Source organism: Kogia breviceps, chromosome 10, assembly GCF_026419965.1.
Source record: "Kogia breviceps isolate mKogBre1 chromosome 10, mKogBre1 haplotype 1, whole genome shotgun sequence".
Classification (NCBI taxonomy): Eukaryota; Metazoa; Chordata; class Mammalia; order Artiodactyla; family Physeteridae; genus Kogia; species Kogia breviceps.
In genome coordinates, this window is record NC_081319.1 from 19,218,524 (window position 1) to 19,239,182 (window position 20,659).

At 45.3% G+C, this 20,659-nt stretch overlaps 2 protein-coding genes and 1 long non-coding RNA gene across 7 annotated transcripts in view; 2 read left to right on the forward strand and 1 right to left on the reverse strand.

Moving 5' to 3' along the window:
* Positions 1-2,620, forward strand: part of EIF4E3 (eukaryotic translation initiation factor 4E family member 3) — a 148,238-nt gene extending 145,618 nt beyond the window's left edge. Inside the window, exon 7 of the mRNA XM_067043631.1 lies at positions 2,574-2,620. Coding sequence (XP_066899732.1) covers positions 2,574-2,614 — 41 coding nt within the window. The 3' untranslated portion in view covers positions 2,615-2,620. The remainder of the gene's footprint in view (positions 1-2,573) is intronic.
* An 8,549-nt stretch (positions 2,621-11,169) lies between these two features.
* On the reverse strand, positions 11,170-13,124 carry LOC131764543 (uncharacterized). The gene is made up of 2 exons (XR_010842508.1): positions 12,476-13,124; positions 11,170-11,707 (listed from the first exon to the last, which is right to left on the reverse strand). It is a non-coding gene; the product is annotated as an uncharacterized lncRNA (long non-coding RNA).
* FOXP1 (forkhead box P1) overlaps positions 11,379-20,659 on the forward strand; it is a 602,646-nt gene continuing 593,365 nt past the window's right edge. For 4 of the 5 annotated variants that reach the window (XM_067043616.1, XM_059077906.2, XM_067043621.1 and 1 more), the window contains exons 1-2: positions 11,391-11,640; positions 13,566-13,710. The gene's annotated coding sequence lies outside the window, so the exon portion shown is untranslated. Of the gene's footprint in view, positions 11,641-13,565; positions 13,711-20,659 lie in introns of all 5 variants that reach the window. The other variant, XM_067043615.1, reaches the window with a different exon arrangement.

Consider the following 20,659-nt stretch of genomic DNA (forward strand, 5'->3'; position numbering starts at 1 on the left):
TGAGATGCAAATGCCCCTGGACTTCCCAGAAGGTGAATTTTAATTAGAACATCCAGGTGAAGTTTCTGCCTAATTTAAATCCCATGCATCATCTTATGAGACGCAGTAACCTGGAGTTCTGATTCTATTTGTTGCCGCCTCCTTTATTACGTTTTGGTTTTAGACTGAGAGCTAGGAGGCTGACCACACACATCTGACATTGTTTATGGAGTCGTGGACTCTGATAATTAAAGTCCGCTTAATCACGATGGGACGAGGTTTGCTGCCAACAGCTTTGTCAGAAACTAGAAGGAGGTCGGTGGTGACTGAGCATGGCCGTGGAGCCCACCTGGAGCTCTCTTCGAGTTACAAACAGCCTCCTCTTGAGCCCCTCTGTTTTGAAAAGAAAATGATTGGGTTACTCAGTTACCCAGAGAAATAAGACTGATGTCTGCTTTGCCTTGTGGGGGAAGTTCTCAGATCAATAGCAGTGGCAAGGAGAGGAATGTTGGTGACTCAGAGGGAGTTCTGCCTTCTGCCCTGAGGGTACCTGCAGTAGCGATTTTTATCCCAGGGCGGGCAGTTTTGCCTCCCGGGGGACATTGGGCCAAGTCTGGGGACATGTTTGGCTGTCTTGACTGGGGAATGATGGGTTCCACTGGCATCTAGTAGGCGGAGGCCAGAGATGCTGTTAAACTTCCTACAATGCATAGGACAGTTCCCTGCCCCCAAAGTCAACCATGCCCAGGTTGAGGAACCCCACTCATTTGCGTGAGAATGTCCCTGCCTGGGGAGGCGATTCTTCTGTTGTTGCTTTCCTGTTCTGATTTGAAAAAAATTGACCGCCATTTTTTAGTGACTTGAAGGCAGACCTGATTTCAGCCGTCGGTGGGATAGGCAGCCTTAGCAGAATGATTTGAAAGACACTGAGAAAATCCGGACTTCAAATGTTCCTCCACGGGAGAGCTCCAAGACCTAGAATTCCTTCAGTTGAAACCTGGAGAGGCCCCCCACAGGAAGTCAGGATTCCTGGGTCTTGAAGTGAGCTCTGCTACTTCCAAACGCTTTGTTGAGCGTTTACTACACTGTGCCCAGCCCAGGGCTAAGTGCTGAGCACCTATTCTTTTTGTTTTAACATCTTTATTGGTGTATCATTGCTTTACAATGGTGTGTTAGTTTCTGCTTTACAACAAAGTGAATCAGCTATACATATACATATGTTCCCATATCTCTTCCCTCTTGCAGTCTCCCTCCCTCCCACCCCTCTAGGTGGTCACAAACCACCGAGCTGATCTCCCTGCGCCATGCGGCTGCTGCCCACTAGCTATCTGTTTTACATCTGGTAGTGTATATATGTCCATGCCACTCTCTCACTTTGTCCGAGCTTACCCTTCCCCCTCCCCGTGTCCTCAGGTCCATTCTCTACGTCTGCGTCTTTATTCCTGTCCTGCCCGTAGGTCCTAGAGTCTGTCATACAAAGGGAAGCACGTGTTCTCTTGTTCCATCCTCAGCAACCCTGTAAGATGTGTGCCATTCCTACTGCTAAGGAGTGAATGTGGGTTGCTACGGGACCTGTCCAAAGTGACACGCTGGCAGGCGTGGCGCTGCCATTTTACAACCAGCTATGACTGATGCCCAGGTCTTTGCCAGGAAGCAAGACCTTACTTTCCTGAGCTCTGAGGCATCTCAGCTGACCGTTCTATGACTGTTTTCACCTGTGGAAATTGGGGGAATTAAATTCCATGACTTTTAGGGATCTTTTTAAGGCTATTATGTCCTTATTTGTTCCTTTGTTTTCTATCTTGCCCTCTTTAAATGTTCCCTTTTAAAATGGAAACAGTCCCTGGATAGGTAACCATTGGAAATCCCCGTGGAGGGATTCGAAACCTCCCTGCATATCATTAATCAGGTGGTGAGCTTCTAAAAAAGCCTGTTTCCACAGTCCCTCGCCGACACTCTGCTTTAGCAGGTTTGAAGTGGGCTCCGGGAATCCTTGTATTAACCTCCCCCTCCCTTAATCCTTGTATTAATCACCCCCCGGGTGATTCTGAAGCATGAGGTCTGAAGACTGCAGTGAAGAAGAGTATTTTAGCCCCTTTTGGGGAATTAGCTTAATCAACTGGTTTCCTTTAAGATAAGGACGCTGGCCACAGTGGAGGTTCAGTGTTGTAAGTGTATTGTGGTCTCCAGATCCCTTAGGTTGGCAGGGCTGGCTCCTGGTGACTCGTGTCCTCAGACTCATCCCAGGTCAAGGGTTCCCAAACATAGCTGCTTAGAGTCACGTGGGCAACTTTTAAAACTCTCCATGCCAAAACCGTACTCTAGGTCCATTAAATCCCAATGTCTGCGACTGGGAACTGGCCTCAGTTTTTTTTTGTTTGTTTGTATTTTTTTTTTCTTTTTTAAGATCTCCAGATAATTTCCATGCGCAGCAGTTTGAGAACCCCTGTTGTGGGTGTTACAGATTCCACACCTTTGCTGCTGCTGAATTTTCACCTGTAAGGCAATTCCGCTCTCCTGGTTCCTTATATACAAATCTCATCTATCTAGTGAGACACATGGGTAACCCACGCTTTTCTCTGTTGTCTTTCCAGATGCCCGCTGCTCACTCCTTTGCTTTTTAAGCTACTGTTAAGGTATTTATCTTACCACCATGTTTGTGTTTACTGCATGTCTTCCATGAACTAGATGGCATCTTCCTTAAGGGAAGGGGCTGTAATGTATTTGGCTCTGGACTGTTGGGAGCAGAAAGAGTAGGAGAGGGTGGGTGCAGAAGAGACAAGACACCCCCAGTTGAACTTTCTGCCCTGGCTTTCTTCATGACAGCAGAGGGAGAGTAATAATAATGGTTATAGGAGGTCACCGTGGCACTAGACTCCTTGAATAAAATATCCTAGTAAAACTTTTGAATTCAGTTTTCTGGGGAGGAACAAAGAATCCTTCCAAATAGAGCCCCGTCTAAATAATGACGTTTGACTGATACTTTGAATTGTGACTTTTGCTGACAAATGGAGGAACAATTCAGAATGCAAACCAGCTTTGCTCACCAGGATGTTTGGAGTGACTAGTTAATGCTTGGGAAGGAATTTAAGAATACGTAAAAGCACTCTCCGAGCTTTCCTTCGTCTCTGTTGGTTGTTTCCACCCTGCTCACTTAAGAAACAAACCCTGGACTTCCCTGGTGGTGCAGTGGTTAAGAACAGGCCTGCCAGTGCAGGGGACACGGGTTCGAGCCCTGGTCCGGGAAGATCCCACATGCCACGGAGCAACTAAGCCCATGTGCCACAGCTACTGAGCCTGTGCTCTAGAGCTCGCGAGCCACAACTGCTGAGCCCACGCACCACAACCACTGAAGCCTGCGTGCCTAGAGCCCGTCAGCTGCAACTACTGAAGCCTGCGCGCCTAGAGCCCATGCTCTGCAACAAGAGAAGGCACCGCAATGAGAAGTCCGCGCACCACAACCAAGAGTAGCCCCCGCTCGCCATGACTAGAGAAAGCCCACACACAGCAATGAAGACCAATGCAGCCAAAAATAAATAAAGATAAGATAAAAATTTAAAAGTACTTTCCTTTAAAAAAAAAAAAGGAAAGAAACAAACCCTATCGTCCTGAACCGACATGGTGGCTCAGTTTTCCCAGAGATGGGAGTCACATAGGAGCTGCCTGTGGCTTTGATGTTCCCTGAAGCTGTGCTTTGATTGGCTCACCTAGAATTTTAAAACTGATGACTATCTGGGGAAAGATCTGGATTTTTTTTTTTTTTGCCTCTCTTGAAAATTCAAAAGCTCTTTCTGTCCTGAGCTTGCTTTTTGGGGGACAGCAATCGGGCTCTGCCCCTTTCAGTTGAGACCTGTGTGCTCAAACTGCCACAGTCCCCAAGCCCTCCCTAATTCCACACAACCCACTTGAATAATTTAAGTTGCCTGGTTGAGTTCTCTAGATTGCGGTATTAGCATCACCTGTTAAAACGTAAAACAGTAATTGCTGGGCCCCACCCATCTTCTGTAAGGAAGACTTGTCACGTCCCCCTTTATTTCTATGTGTAGATGTATATATATCTACACACATATATATATGTGAATATATATGTATACACACACACGTGTATGTGTGTAAATGTGTGTATATATATAAGTGAGTATGGACTCATGCATATTGATATACATGAGTTATAACGCAATACTATTGTTATTTCTTTGGGTTATCATCCAATATTATTATTCTTTGGGTAATAATCCAATACTATTGTTATTTCTTTTCTCGCTCACGATGTTTCAGCTTTGGGCATTGGGGAACTCTTTCGGATTGGCTCCTGTGCCTTTTCAGTGAGTCTCTTTCCCCCCACCCCATCAGGTTTTTTTTAAGCGCTTCTTATAGCAGTTTCTGGCACAAGATGCTCCAGGCTTATCTTGTATTTTCCCTCCCCACCCCTAGAATTAACTAGTTCTGCAAAGATTTTTGATGTGTTTTATTGGAGAAAGGTATTTAGAAACCAAGATCTGAGTACTAGGTGTGCTCATTGCTACTGGGGTATCACTACTTCTAGCCTTTCTCAATGGACAGAGCTGGGAAGTATACGTATGTATACTAACTCAGGCATACAAAAATATGGATTTATTTCTGTATTTATCTGTAAATATATGTGTTTATATTTTTATAATAATAAATTTATATTTTTATATAAATATATCCTCCATTATTATTACTCTCCCTCTGCTGTCATGAAGAAAGCCAGGGCAGAAAGTTCGATTGGGGGTGTCTTGTCTCTTCTGCACCCACCCTCTCCTACTCTTTCTGCTCCCATCAGCCCAGAGCCACATACATTAGAGCCCCTGTCCGTATAGAAACCTTCAACTCCAATCCATTACCATAGGATTCATACTAACCTTGCAGATATCAGATTTTAAATCTTTTTAAGGCTTTTTAATTTTAACAGTGGCTCATGAACATCCTTGAGCCGGGGGTGGGGGGAGAGTAAGCTTCGCTTGATAGCTATTTTATAGATACTACTAAAAACCAAACAAACAAATCCCAAGTTTAGCATAACAGAAATGTCAGCATATCCCCACGTTTAGTATCCTGCAGTCCCTTCAAAAAATCTTCTCTAATTTGGAACTCACAGCCGCCCTGTTCCTGAAGGTGGGTAGACCTGCCTCATTTCCCTTCTCATACAAACACAGTTTGTCTCCAGCCCTGGAGAACAATGGCTATTGTAACCGTGAGCTGGCACTTGTGGCTTCTAAATATAAGCCAAGACGCTTCTCAGAGATTATAATCAGAACTTTGCTTTACATGTGAAATCTTATTTTGAATTCACATACACAATTACTCAGAGACTGAATTATACTGCCTTAGGATAGTATAAAAACAATAGTTTTAATTATTTTGGGGGGAAGGGGGTTACAAAAGTAACTTGTTTTCTTAGGAAGGTGAGGTGACTACAGGCTTTGAGAACTTCACAGATACAGATTAACCATCAGCTGTGAGGTTTGCCTATGGTTCCTGCATGTTTATTCATGAAGCAACCATACTTGGATGAGGTCCTCCTTCCTCTCATTATACTTAATGTAAATCTAGTGGTGCTTGGATGTATTTTTAAAAACTGTAGAGAACTGGAAAGAGAATCCAACCAGGATGGCTCATGGGCCATTCGAGGTGTGGCCCCCTCAGTGGTTTGGAAGACATTCTGGGTTTTGAACAGCAACACTTAAAATTATGGAGGTGTCATCCTTTGCATAAAAAAGAAAACAAAACCAAGAAAGCAAAGCCCTTCTACTAACAAGGTGTAGTCACAGCATGTGTTCCGCCTTCCCCAAACCTGTCTTGGCATTTGTTTCTGGCCTGGTGGGAAATATCTTCCATCTTTCTCTGAGCACTCATAAAACGATACAAAGGTAAACATTTGGAGGGCAGTTAACAGTCTCTTTGGGGTAACAGAAGACAGAAGGCACCCTGCTATTAATGTCAAAGGAATTAATCATGGTTTACATAGGTGATTTAGTGGCTTAACTTTGCAAGTGCTTGAAACACAAGAACCCAACAGAGTTTATAAAAGATGCCAGCTTGGAGAACCAGGGATGGAGGACAGCTTACAGGACTATCTGCCAGGGAGTTGAAGGCATTAAAGGTTATTGAGATGGTGGCTGTTGCATAAGAGGCCACGCCCACTTCAGATCCGTGTATCTCCAATTTGAGTGTGTGTGAGACACAGCTTGGAAGTTTTGTTAAAATGCAGATGTTGGTTCAGTAGGTCTAGGGAGTGGGCTTCGATTCTGCCTTTTAAACACGCCGTCAGGTGTGGTGCCTGTGCTTCGGGCCAGCACATCTCATGTTGCTTAGCAAGGCTGTAGATTGTTCTTGTACCTGTGGCAGGTAGTATCGAGCTGCTGATACTCCCTTTAAATTATGAACATGTTGCATGCTGAATGCTCAGGGGTTTAGGGACCAGAAGAGCTTGTTGGAGTGGAGGTACTTGGCCAAATACTTTATTGTGCGTTGTGCATATCAATAACCTCTTTCACAGGAACCAATTTAGAAAAACGAAAACATTTGCAGGCCATGTTTATTTACATATATAGCGCTGTGCCCTTAAAAGAAAACAGGAAATGCAATGCCTGTAACTAAGGCCCCCCCCTCCCTCTGTGTTTAAAACCTCAGAAGGTGCATTATTGTCTCTAGTTTTAACGCTGAGCCTCTGAACGGGTTTTGGCGTTGGGGAAAACCCTTTCAAAGCTGGGCTCTTTTACCATTCCCTGACTAGCTTTTCAAGCCCCTCAGTTATCGAATGTGGTTTGTCTCAGAGTGCTTGATAATATTGTATACAGTTGTCCCTCAGTAGACGAGGGGATTGGTTCCAGGACCTCCGTCAGACACCAAAATTTGCGGATGCTCAAGTCCCTCAGAGTACATCCCGCGTATCTGCTGGTTCTGCATCTGCAGATTCAACCCACCGAATAGCCTAAACAGTGGGTTGAATCCATGGATGCAGAACCAGTGGTTACCGAGCGCTGACCGTACTTTACAACAGGGGAGCCTCTGTCGTTTTCTGGTGTGGGCATATCGTCACATCACAACACAGAGGACACACTTCTCTCGCCACTTACTGTGAAACACGTGATTTTCATTAACCATTTTTCTCTTCTAGGAAGGAAACTCAGGAGTAGAAGCTTTCATTTAGAGAATTCTGATCACTTTTACTAACCTCTCCCTTCCCCACCCCCCCCTTCTCCTCTCCTTCTCTCCTGCTAACCCTTTCCTCCCTTCTTCACTGTCTTTATCCACACCTGGATGTCTGCCACACCTGGGGGAGAGGAGAGGGTGCGTAGGGGATGGACCTTGCTCTTTACCCTCTGTGGCCTCAGCTTCTCTCCCATCTGTAAAGGGATATGTGGGTTGGCTGTTTCTGAGAAACTAGGCAGGCTGAATAATTTCTGAGGAGGCGTGGAACATCACTTTGGTGAAGTGGAGAGTGTGAGATGGAAATACATAATGGTGCTAAGGCAGGACACCTGAATTCTAATCCTTGTCTAGCCACTAACTAATTATTTGGCCTTGGAGGGCAATTTAACCTCCCTGGGCCTCAGTTTGCTAATCTGTAATTTGATATACATACTTGGTTTTGCCTGTTTCTCAGAGTGTAGGAGTCTTGCCACTGGGATGGCATTAGATAACATTGAATTACATATTGAGAACTAGACTCCCTTTGCAATCATTTTCTATCCTTCTGGTTGTTCAAACAACAACAACAAAAACAACACAGAGAAAACAATTTTCTGTTGACATACATGTCATTAACACTTTTCAGGACTTGCCCCTCTTCCTTTTTAAAAGAGTTTTCCATTTTTAATTTTAGTTTTTCAGCCACTCTTTCTTTCTAACAAAGAGAAATCAGTAACTTTGTTTTTACTGTGATTGTTTTTAATTTACGGAAGGTGATATGATTTCCCATTTAATGTAGTAACAAAAAAAAAAGTGGGTGCTTTACAGGAAAATATTTAGTACAATTACCATAATAACTGTACCGCAATGAGTGCATTATATTATTTTCTAAGAACTATTATGTTATGTAGATATGGTGAAAATTAGGAAGATGGTAACCGTAGTGAAAGAAACAGTGAATTAAGCGATTTTAAAGTTTCTGTTTAAACTTATAAGATTCAGGTATCTCATTAAGTGGCAAATGTCCACTCCACTTTCTGTCCCACCAAGATATGCATATGTTCATTGACACAGTATTTGCAGAACAGAGTTGGTGTTACATATAATTAATAGTATGTGACAGGGCACTCAAATGTTCTGATACCTTCGGGGAAATTTTGGCCCCAATTAACTATAGTTTGCTAATTTTGAATTTACAGTTTTTTCCTATTACTTAAACTATAACGAAATGGGGACAAGCACCTTTGCCTTGGTGTAATTAAAAATGAAATTATGTCAGGAGCATGTGTTTTAAAAAGGGACTTCTATTTGTTTTACTACCAAAAGGTGGCGTCCTACCCCCATGCCCTTTATTTAAAAACCCTTCTTGCTTTAATTTAACAAAAAGAAACTTCCAGTTGATTACTGATAAAGAAATGAAAATGTGCTCCCTATGAATGTAACATGACAGTGTTGAAAATGAACTATATGTTAAACTGCAGTTAAGCTTCCCTCTAATGTAAACCAAGTGGACATGGAATTCTTTAATAAGGCAGCACATTAGACAGTATTATATACAAAATTGGGTACAGTATATCATGGGATTTACAACCAGGATTTCCTTTTGTCTGCAAAACTTGTTGCCAGTCTGATTTTGGTCCCCTTGCTTTCAAGTGAATGTAGAATTTAAGGCAGTTAAAATGCAGAATAAGATCAGTGGCAATCTAAAGATCTTTTTAGTATGGCAATACTAATAATTTTTTTAAAACTCACTGTTCGATCTGAAAAGCCAGATCAAAGCATGAATTGTTCTTTACAGACGATGCATAAATTTGTCACGTTGAAATAAATCGCTATTCCCCTGAGTTATAATTCTGCAACCCGACATATACCATAACATGTTATATCTGGCTTAAACATTGTAGAAATGAAAAACAACAACCCCCGCCCGCCCCCCCCCCGCCCCCCATAGACTGGCTACTTTGTAGATTTCAATTTAATTTCATGTGAATTCAGCATATGGAATTGCCAGTGATGTTAAAGGGTTGTTGGGAGTATTAACTGAGTTGCCATAAAGCTTCTACATCATTGTCTAGTTCATGGTAAGCATTCAATAAATATTAGATGTTATTACTGACAGCTGTAGCCAGTGAGCTTTTCAAGGGCAGGAATTTTCTTTCTTTCTGCACCCCTCAGTGCCTACTGTATGGTCTAAAACATAGTAGGTGTGTCATGTCTTAATTAACATCTTGAATCAAAGACAACACAACCCTAGCCTCTAGGAAGCTAGGAAGTGCTACAGGAAGTAAAACGCATTTTCTTTATGTGGATTCTAGTCTAAAAGATCTGATGGATGGTTTTGCCTGGATAGCCTGGAATCTTACACAGCGTGCATTTACATGAATTCTACTATGTTGTAATTACCTTAGCGCTGTCTCCCTGTCTCTGGCTTTATTCAGTAGCATGAGTGAATTTTTTTTTTTTTTTTTACTTGCAAAACAGAATTTTAAAGTGGTAGTTCTATGCTATTATTGAAATTGAGAGTTAGAATTCTTCTATAAATGAATGTTTAAAAATATGTGTATAAAGACCTTTTCCAGAATAATTTATAATAACTTTTTCAGGATATTGATTATCTACAACTGCACTGGTCTCAAGACCCAGGGGACAGTACTAGTGTCCCCCTCCCATCGCCACCCCCTTCCGTTGCCTCCCTCTCTGCAAGTACTCTGTAGGAATCCACAGGAGTGGCTTTCAGTACATTCTCAAAAAAGAGTTGCCCTGGTACACCACCTAGCCAGTAAGGAAATGCTGGGAGGTTGGGGTAATGGGTCTGAAAAAAAATTATTTCTGTTAACAACAACAAGCCCCAGAGCCCTATATCTTTCTAAGTCACACCTTGGAAACAGAAAGGCTTCTTCCTCCTCTATTTGTGTTGATAATAGTGAAAGAAATGCTTGTGTCTCTTGTTTTATACATGTATATGTATATTCCAAAACATTTTATTCAGGCTCCTAATTCACTCCGTCAAATTTCTAAATTCCACCGAACTTCAAAGCAGCAAAAAGAAAAAAAAGTCACCTTTTCAAAGAATTGGACAAAGCTTTTTGCATGTGACTGATCTCTGGGAGAGCAGGTAATTTGTGTTAAACAACTGATTGACATGCTAGCCCCCTAGGCGTTTTCCTAAGAGAAACCATGGCAAGAACACAGCTCCCGACGCAGCCACTTTCGCCTAAAGTGGATCTAACTACACATTCCTGCAGTGACTCTGACAAGGAAGTGGGGGGAAGCGTCCCACATTACACTCTCCTGATTCAGAAATACAGGGGGAAAAAAAAACCCCTCACTGGCGGGTTTCTATTTCTTGCAAACAGGGGTTTGTCCTTCTGTTGAACTTTCACCTCTCGAACTCGCCTTCTTTCATTGGACAAAGTGCAGAAAGAAAGAGGAGAGACCGAGGGAGGACGGGAGAGAAGGAGAAAGGGGGTTGAAAACACCACCCCCCCTCCCCCTCCTTCAACTGTCACTGATGGCAAAACACTTTCACTTTTAACTGGAGGAAACTCACATGCTTGTCTTTCCTCTCCCCTTCCTTCTGTATTTTTAGCTCAGAAACCAAGCAAATAGCCGTCGCATTCCCATCTTCGCCCCTAGTTGTTAACACTCTCCCTCGTTTTTTTTTTCCGGTGTCTGAATGGGCGCCCCTTTCCCCATCTTCTGAGGAATCCCCCTCCCCCATGCCCCTCATATTCCAGGTCTTTCTTGCCGGATCCCTCTTCTGCCAGGGACTGCTCTGGCGTTGCCTTCCTCTCTCTGGTTTGCGGGGCTCTGCCTCCTTCTCCACGTCCCCATCTAGCCTGGACACCCCTCACTCCCACCTCCCTGTTCCCCTTGTCCCCAATCTCCGCCCCACCCCCTTGGCAACTGCGATTTTTTTTCTTTCTTTTTCTTTTTTTTTTTTTTTTTTGCTGCGAGCCTTGTTGTTTACCCAGCAGGTGGATGTGACGTCAGGGACGCACAACAGCAAAAAATAACAACATCTCCCTCCGCGACGTGTTGGCCTCTCGCGCGCCTTATTTATTTATTTGTTCCGGGAGGCCGGGGGAGGGGGGTGGGTGCCAGCGCCCGAGTGGCTCGGAGAAGGGGGGGCGAGCCGGCTCGCGCTCCGGTGGTGGCTTGGGGGTGCGTAAGATGGAGAAGGGGCCCCGGCCGCAGCCCAGGGGGCGGGCGGGGTAGCGCCCCCGGCCCGACGTCGTCCGCGCCTCTGCCGCCGCCGCCGCCGCCGGCGCTGGCTGGGCTCCGGGAAGCTAGTCCGGAGCGGAGGAATCTATTGTTATTTATTGTGTGGCGGTTGCATGCTGTACTCGCGGCGGCCCGGCCCTCGCCCGGGAGTGCGTGTGTGTGCGCGCGTGTGTGCGCGAGTGAGTGTGTGCGCGGGGGTGCGCGCGCGGGCGGGAGTGGGCGCGCGCGGGGAAAGGCCCGAAAACACCTTAGTTTGCACCGAGAGACCATTTGCAGCGGGTGAGTTTGTATTTTTCCATTTCTGCTCCACTTTTTCCCAAGCCGCCTCCTGCCTTGTTTCCGACCACTTTAAACAACAACAACAACAAAAAAAAAAAAAAAAAAAAAGAAAGAAAAAAAGAAAAGAAAAAGAAAGAAAGAAAAAAGGAAAAAAAAAAAACTTCTTTCCATCTCCCGGCTCCACGTGCATCTCCCCCAGCCCTCCCCAGCGGCAGCCTCTCTCTCCCCCAGGTCGGGGCCCGGGCTCCCGTGTGGCTGGGGGCTGCGGGCTGGCGCGGGGGGGCGGTGGAGGGGACTCCGGCGGCGCCCGCACTCTTGGGTGCATTTCCATAAGTCAAACGGAGGGGGGGGGGGCTGCGGCGGCTGCAGCGGCGAGGAGGCGATCTCTCCTTCACCTCGGCCCCTTCACGCGTCGTTCTGCGCTCTCCACGGTTGCAGCGGGGAGAGGAATCGAGAATCCCAGGCCGCCTGGCGCAACTTTCGGTGTCCGGCGTCGGGGTGCCTGCCCAGGAGCCGGGCGGGCGCGGGGCTCGGGGTCGGGTCCGCGGCGGGAGGGGGGCGCGCGCCGGGTGCCTCTGGAGCCCAAAGTTTGGACTTGGAGCAAACTTTTTCCCTTAGCTCTCCACGAGTGTTTTCCCCCTCGGTGCCCCGGGGCTGCTCCGCGGGCCTCAGCGGAATGGTTGGGAACGTCTGCGCCCTAGGCCCCGCGGCTTGGGGACGTCTCCGGTGCCACGCACGCCGTGCCCCGAACCCGGCGGCGGGGGCACTCCTCTGCCGCACCCCGGAGCCCAGAAAACGCACACACACACCCGCGCACCTCCAGCTAGACACGTACCCCCTCGCGCGCTCGGCCCGGCGAACCCAGCCTCCCCGCGAGGGATCCGAGGCCGCCGTGGCCAGCTCGGCGGGTGGGAGTGCGAACCGGGTGCGCTGCGGGGAGTCGCCGCGCCCGGATTCCTCTCCGCGGCACCACACGCACTTTCGGGGTGTACGTCCCTCTTAAGCCTGGGGAACAGGGGGGATTTCCCAAGTCCCGATATGTCCTGAGACGTGCGCGAGTCGCCGAGACCCTTCGGCCCTGTCTCGGCGGCCGATGGCCCTCCATTCCTCTGCTGCGCGCCGCCATCCTCCCGGGCTCCCCGCGCTCCATTCCTGCCCCGCGGAGAGGATTCAGCTGAGCCAGCCGGCGAGCCGGTCGGGTGTGCGCTTCGGGTGGGGACCGCGGTGGCGGCGCCGGGAGCCGGAGGAGTTTGCCAGTTGCCGCGGGGTCGCGGTCATTCGCTGCCTCCGCCTCCCCTCGCCTCCGCCTCCCGCCCCCCTCCTCCCCAGATACGGCCGCGCTCGGAAACTTTGATTCCTTCTTCTTTTTGGCCCTCGGCTAGTCCCCCTCCCCACCTGTTGTGAGCTCCGCCTCGGTCCCCGGAGACTGGCGGTGACACACGCGGGCGCCGGGGAGCTTCGCGCCCAGAAACAAAGTCTCAGGCCCCCCTCCCAAGTGTTTGCTTCGAAATCGCTGCCTGCAACCCGCCCCCCCCCCCGCCCCCGATTGCGGCGCAGCTCCCGCCCCCTGTGAGAATAAGGACTAAATAAACAGTTGTAACTCCAAACCTTGCGCCTGCGATCGTATCCCTATTCCACCCCCTCCCCCTTTCCTCCCCCCTCCTTTTTTGTTGTTGCAACTTTGTAAGATCCCGGGGAAGGTGCTGAGACTTCGGCTCGGGCCGATTTCCCGGTCTCGGGATCCTTGCAGGGAATCCCTGGGCCACATCCTCTGTTCCCTCCACGCGCGCTCGCGGGTCCTTCGAGCCCGCCGCCCTCTCGGTCTTGGCCCCCCAGGCTACTCATTTATCCCGCCCCACTCAGTTCCCCCCAACCTGCACCGGGAAGATTTGCTGAGGGTCGCCCCGGTTTCTTGTCGACCGCAGAATCCGAAAGTTTGCAAGAAGAGGATAGCGCGCGGCGAGCAAGCGGGCAAGGGGCAGCGGCTGCGGCGCCGGGGACCATGGTGCTGCCGGCGCCTCCTCCGCGGGCGTGAAGGCGGCACTCCCACTCCCTCCCCGGACTCCGCGGGTAAGTCGAGGCGGCCGCGGGCGGGGGCGCGAGGGCCGGTGACACCCTAGAGCTTCGGGCTGTACCCGGGGGCTCTCTGCGCCCAAAGCCCCAGCATGGGCGGCGCGAGCGCAGCGGTCTGGCGCCGGAGCCAGGAAATGTGCCCATCCTCAAGCCGGTAGGTGCTTTGAAATACTGGACTTTCTCCTTTTTTCCTCTTTTCTTTCCGAAATCCGAAAATCTGGAGATCAAAGTTTAGCATGGAGTGTAAAGTGCTCTGATAAAATATGATGACATCCCTCGCTCCCCTTCTCACCCCACTCCCCCCCCCCCCCCCCCGCTTTTAACTGTTAATTATTTCCAAGTCATTGTGTCCAAATACCCTTGCCGGGCTGATTACAAAGTGTATTGATTTAGTCTGGGCTCATCCTACACGTTCGTCTTAATTCCTTTTCCTTTTGCTAGACCAGAAAACCCGAAATGAAACTTATTTTCTTCCTCTGAGCCCCGCCCCCTCCCCCCCAACCCTCATCTGTGAGGCTTGGGCAGAATAATGGAATTAATATAAACATTTCATTTGGTTGCATTTGAGCTTTTCCAGCCCATTTATGACGGGCTGGTGTTGCTCTCATGGCCGGTCACAGGTATTTTTCCAAGTTCGGGTTTCCCTTTTTGTTACTGCTCTTTAGACAGGAATGTTGGAGGGCCATTCTGTATTCCTCCTGAAAGGAGTCTACACATTGAAACCGTCTACACTTTACCTTTGGTTGTCCGTAGGCGTCAGGGTTTAGGGCTGGCACAATGGCTGAGTTGAGAAAACCTGAAGGATAGTTAAGAGATTTTTCTCCTGCTGAAAATACATTGAAGAATATTTCCAAATTTTTACCTTTCATCTCCCTTCCCCTCGTTTTTTCCACAGTGAGAATCAATTTAGAGAGAGATGTCTTAACTAGAATTTGAAGAGAAATGGTAAGAGTTCAGGTGTTTTCTATCAAGGGTTATCCTGTATAATTGAGACACAGGAGTTCCTATTATTTTTGGTTCCAGAGAGAAATGTATTGAACCTTTTTGAGAATTCCACTAGAGTTTTGATTCTCAAAGTGAAAATACCCATCTCTTTAAGGCCAGGAAAAGAAAATTGGCCTCACAGTTTCAGAGATCAGGAATGAGTCTTTTCCATCTCTGACTTCCCTGCTTGAAAGGTCTCATAATTAAAGAGTATTAAAAATATTAAAAGGAACTCAACTAGTTACCATTCAAACGGTGTTAGCTAAAATCTCACTGCAAAGGGGGGTAAAAAAGGTTTAACATCTTGTCACTGGCTGCACCCCACTTCACCCCCCTTAGTCTTTGGATTAGTCATTGTATGAGAGGGAGAAAAAAAAATCAGTTTTTTTTTTTTTTTGGAAAAGTAAAGTAAACAGCCTCCAACTGCTGAACCTTGACAACCCAAATTAAGGAAGCAGGAGAGATCAAACAGAACTGCTGCTGGGTTGTTGTCAGGAGCTCTACACGGAGAACCCTGGACTATTCGATCAAGCAGCAAAGCTATATATTCACTAATGCAGAAATGGACCATTGCAAATGCTGATCTTTGTTGTGCAAGCAGAGGCTTGCTTGGAAGGAAATATTCAGCCCCTCTCCGGGCAGCATTTGAGTTCCTTATAGATGCTGAGTAGCTAAACAAGTTATTTTTATAATGCATTCTTATTTATGAAGAGAACGTACCCAAAAGGGCATTAAAAGGATAGTAAGTCTTCTAGAGGTTGTCTTGCTACCCAGAACTGTGCAGTGGAATTCTTTTTTACCAACATTAGACTCCTACACTAGAGTTAGATAACGTTTTCTCACATCAAGTTTAGAAGATCTGCCTTGTCAGGGAAGCCAAGGTTTTGTATGTGAGGGTTTAAATCTGATGTGAAGCTCAAAAAAAAAAAAAAAAAAAAAAAAATCAAAAAAAAAATCCCTGGTGATGAAGTTTTGTGTCAGCCCACTCTTGGAATTTAAAAAGGCGAGAGGGAGCGTTCTCCAGATTAGACATAACCTCTTTTTTTAGATTGACATTCAACATGACCACGTTGCTACTTTTATTCAAGTTCTCTGTAACTTGTCCTTGCTTGTTGTCTAGGAAAATTTAACTGCTTTACATTTTTAAAGGGAGTAGTAACAGTAATTACTGTAGCATTTTGTTTTCACAGGTTTATCAAAGTATAATGAAAGAAACATCAACTTTTCAAATTAACTGCCTCAAATTAAGGGGGTTGTATTGCTGGAGACCTGTGAAAGATTTTGTGTTTATATTTAAATGCTGGAGTATAAACTGTGTAACACTTTTTTTTAAAGCTATAAACTATCCCCAAATTAAATGTCATTTCAAATTAAGTAGAACAAAGTAGGAAAAAGGACAACTAAACACACAGAGAAGAATAAAAATAATTGTCATTGAAGGATTGCATTCGTAAGGAACAAATGTCAATCACATAGTAAGCACTTTGTGTTTTTTTCAGTCAGAGTGCCCAGCATGTTTCAAAGTCTGTAGCTTTTATTGGATATACCTTTTATTGTATCATTAAACAATGTGAGTTAAACATACACATGGATGCTATTAGGCAATTTTCTGCAATATGTAATGTTTTTTAAAAAGCTGTAAATACTTTCTAGTTAAATCATTTGTACCAACAATAACAAAAGTTAACTGGGTTAATGTAGAGCCTAGGCATGGTTCTCTGTTACTAAGTTTTTCCTTGCTCCTCTGAAGACTCTAGCCCCGGCCTTTGCATTCGGAGGCTCTACTGAAGGATATGTCTGTTCTCAGCAGTTGTTTAACAGAAGAATTGTGATATTTCCTCAACAGATATATTTATACCCCACACGTCCAATGCCAACATAAAGGAAGAGAAGGGAGAATAGAGCCGATGTGACAACTTATTTTGAACCCAGCTTCCTCTTTTCAGCCAATCTTATTGTGCTGTTGATTTGGTTTTCAGGTTTTACTTAAGATGCAAACTCACTTTCGAAATGTTATCTTGTAAAGAGTCTGCATCCCGCAAACGTGCGTGTGTTCGATTGAGGTGTTATAAAGTACCGATTACTTTTCGGTGGGGATGCCAAGGATATTTACAGGGCATCGCAAGGATTCTGTCTTTTAAAAATAATCTTAGGTGCCCGTTAATAAAATTTAAATAGATGGCAGACTGTCAGAAAATAGTATAAATTTTGTTTATGATTCAGTTACTTTAAGGTACTTACATTAAAGAAACTCATTTAACCCCTGACTGAAGAGCATTAAGTGGGGAGGCAAGCCCTCCAAAGAGCTCCTACCGCCCTTTGCTCTCCCGGTAATCTTAAGTTACTACAATTTAATCGCAACTTCAAGGCACCGAGCAGGAGCTGGTTCTCTGTGGCTGAAAAGGGGTTTCCAGAGCATAGCTAGATTTGCACAGGTGGTATTTTTGTTTCTCAAAGAAATTCTTTTGCTTAGGGCTTTTTCTTTTCCTTTCTTATCCTGTTAGGTGTCATACTCCTTTTATAGAATTCCGTCATAGTAAATGTCATTTTTGCTAAGCCAGCAGTATTATTCTTTTTTTTTTTTTAAAGTATGTTTTTTGGACCTAGAGTATATACAGGTCTCCAGCAAGTAAGGGTTTGTCTTCTAAAGAAAATAACCTTAAGAGAGTCATCTGCTGAATAGACAGGTGAACTTTATACACCAGCCAACATGGACTTTTACTATTTGTAGGGGATTTTTTTTTTTTTTTCCTTTAGTTGATGGTAGTAATCCCACCAGGTGATCGAACACTGAGTTTGTAAATCAAGCCAGCAAGCCAAGTAAGTTGGGCTGGTGTGATTTCTAAACGATCTTTCCTGTGCCTTGTTACACTGGTCTGTGAGGCACTTTGCCATACGTGTGCCACCCAGGGAATCATCTTAAACTGATTTTTAAAAATCTTTCTCTTCCTTGGTGCTTGGCTGAATTAAGGTTAGAGGTTCCGAAAGCTAGAACATCAGCGAGCCATGAGATGAGACAAATTCCTGAAACAGGGAAACCTGGGCAAATATGGGGTATCTTATGCATGACACTTTCCCCCCCCCCCCACCGCCCGGGACCCACATAGTTTATTTTGATGTGCATGTGACGATGTGGTTAATGGAAATTAAGCAGATTTGGCTCGGGCTGCCAACCTAAAAATAAATGTTGTGAGGAACGTTTGATTTCAAGAAGTGCTTTGGTTTTGCATCCCATAGATAATGTTCTTGCAATGATGGCTGCCAAGGCTGGTATTCTGGAAAGAGGAAGTACAGTGGGGTAAAGCGCATGGCAGGCAGGGAAGACAATTTGACAGTGTTCTTTGTTTCTTTAATAAATTACTTTTATTAATTACAGTCAGTTGGGGCTAAGGCATTTTTCGGGCCTTATTTAGAAGTCAGCTCCCATTCACAAGAAGGTTGTGCCAGAAGCTGCATCCTTTTCCTCGTACCGTTTTACTCAGTCATGAAAATCTCTTGACCGAATTAGCTTGAGGATGTCTCTGCACGAGACTTGTGTTTCTTTTTGAAATACCCTGACCCCAGTTTTTAATACATGCCCTGCCTCGTGTACAACAGGTGTTTGGTAGTGATTTTATGGGATCGAAAGTGAGAAAAAACATTTCCTACCTAGCCAGCCACTGGGAGAACTGGCTGCCTGAAAGAAAGAATCTGGAACTTGAACTTGCATATAGATAGGTTTTTCCGTGTGACCCTCTCCAAGCTATTTGCTTTCTAAAAAGTGGGGGAGGGGCTCCATTTTGTGCCTCGATATTTGCTGTTAAGTTGTAGTAATTTAAGACTACTGGAAGAGTGCAAAGGGCAGTGGAAGCTTTTTAGCCATCTTGATGCTTGAAGCTGCTCACGTGTGGGATTAAATTAGTTTCTTCAATCTGAGTACTTTAACTAAATCGTAAACAAAATTTATATTAGATCCTGACAACTAATAATCTATTTAAATTACATTAGAATATCTGGACAAAAATTTAATTAAAGACAGAAGTACTGTCAAGCCCTGTAAATATCTTGACAGGTCTACTCAATTGGAACTGATATCACGAAATATTTACATATGTCTGGTGTGTTCAGGAACATCTCGGCAGGGCCTGTGCAAAGCTAATTGCACTTTCTTTCCAAATCACATTTTCAATAAAATAGGTTCTTTTTTTTTTTTTTTTTTTTTTTTTTAAATAGAGGAGCATGAACACATGCAAAATTGTGTTCAAGTGTTCTATTTACTATTTAGTTCTGTCTACTCAGGACCCCTCTCAGATGGGTTTATTTTCTCTAATGCTGCTAATTCAGACACAAAGCTGAAATGGAGGAATCACTGATTAGAAAGCTCGTGGCATTCTGTTTTATTTCAGCAGTTTGAAAATATCTGGGGCTAGCGTGTTAGAGGACGATTTGCTCAGGGGAGAAAAATGGACGTGAACCTGGCATTATTGGGTCCCTGTTTGTATTAAATAGAAGATACTCACTTAGGATGGGACAAAGATGTTTACCTGAATTTTATTTTTGGATACAGACTTATTAGTAGTAATTCACGTGGACATTCACGGTTTGCCAGATTCTCTGGTTTTAGCTAATTCTGTGATCAGCTTTATTGGCTAGGACACTGAAAAACAGTTGTAGCATCAACTCAAAAGCAGAATTTCCGAGGTTTCCTTTTCTCCCTCCTGGCTCTGCAGTTGAATCATAATGTGACTTTTCTTGCTTCTGGTTCCTTGTCTTCGAATTAGGGGGAGTGTTTCAGGTATGTTCTTTGAGCTTAAAGATCTAAGGCCACCGGGGCTGTGTAGTTACTCAGACTTTAAAAGGCATTCTTGGTGCTCTCAGGACAGTGACTGCAGCTCCTGTGGGGAGGGAGTGATGTGAGTTTGGCATGAGTTTCTCCTGTCCCAGAGCCTCTCTCCTGAGTTGGTGACTCCCTGTCAGAGGAGCTGGAGGCTTCCTTTCCCGGGGACAGGTAAGCACAGAGGTGGAGGTGGATACTCCTATGCACAGTGGAAGAGGTTTGTGGTTGCTCCGAGTTCACCATGTTTCAAAGCGGTTTCCCATGCTCACCTGTTTCCAGATCATTGTGTGTCTGTGCGTGTGTACACGTTAGGGGGGATTTATTAAAACAGAGATCCTTCGATCAGAACTTTTGCAGACTGATGTGCGAATGTGCGTTGTTCACAAATCTCCCCTGGGGTAATTCTGATGCACGCTAAACAGAGACCCATGGACCGAGTGATTTTCTGCTCCTAAAGATTGTGGAACTGAAATCTTCATCTTCACTTGGATTTTACCGACTAATTTTTTGTTTTATCTTGAGACCTCTGTTCTTTTTAATGTGTTTGGATTCTATGAAGAATCAAAGCTGGTGGTTTTTAAGTATGCATGAGGATTGGAATCGCAGCAGAGCTGTCATTCTAAGCACGGACGTAGTCGCAGTGTGCCTGGATGTGCCCTGTCGGGGGGTGGGGGGCAGCCTTTGCATTTCTGAATAGCTCCCCGTGTGATTCTGACGCCCACCGAAGTGGGAGAACTGGACTCCTCAAAGATCAGCACTGGAGGAATCTTATAACTCTTCTTAAGGGTTTAACTTGACTGTTTGGACTTCATGAAACCTAAGAAAGGAATATGGGTTCCCTTTCCAGAGTCAAGCACCAAAAGAAACATTAGACACTTAGAGAAATAGAGGCAGAACAAGAGCCTCACAGTTCAGGTGAGTGGTAGAAACGACGTGGCACATCGGTCGTTCTCACCAAGTACCAGACATTTCTTTTCAAATTATGCCTCGCTGGCCTCCGTGTTTCCAATGGGCGTCGTCACGTTGTAGCTACCAATTAGTGTCAGATGGCTTGCTGGAATTTTTTTTTCTCCAAGTGTTTCATCTTAATTTAAAAATCTGAACTGTTTACCCATTAGCTTAACCCTGCTGGCATAAGTACGTTGA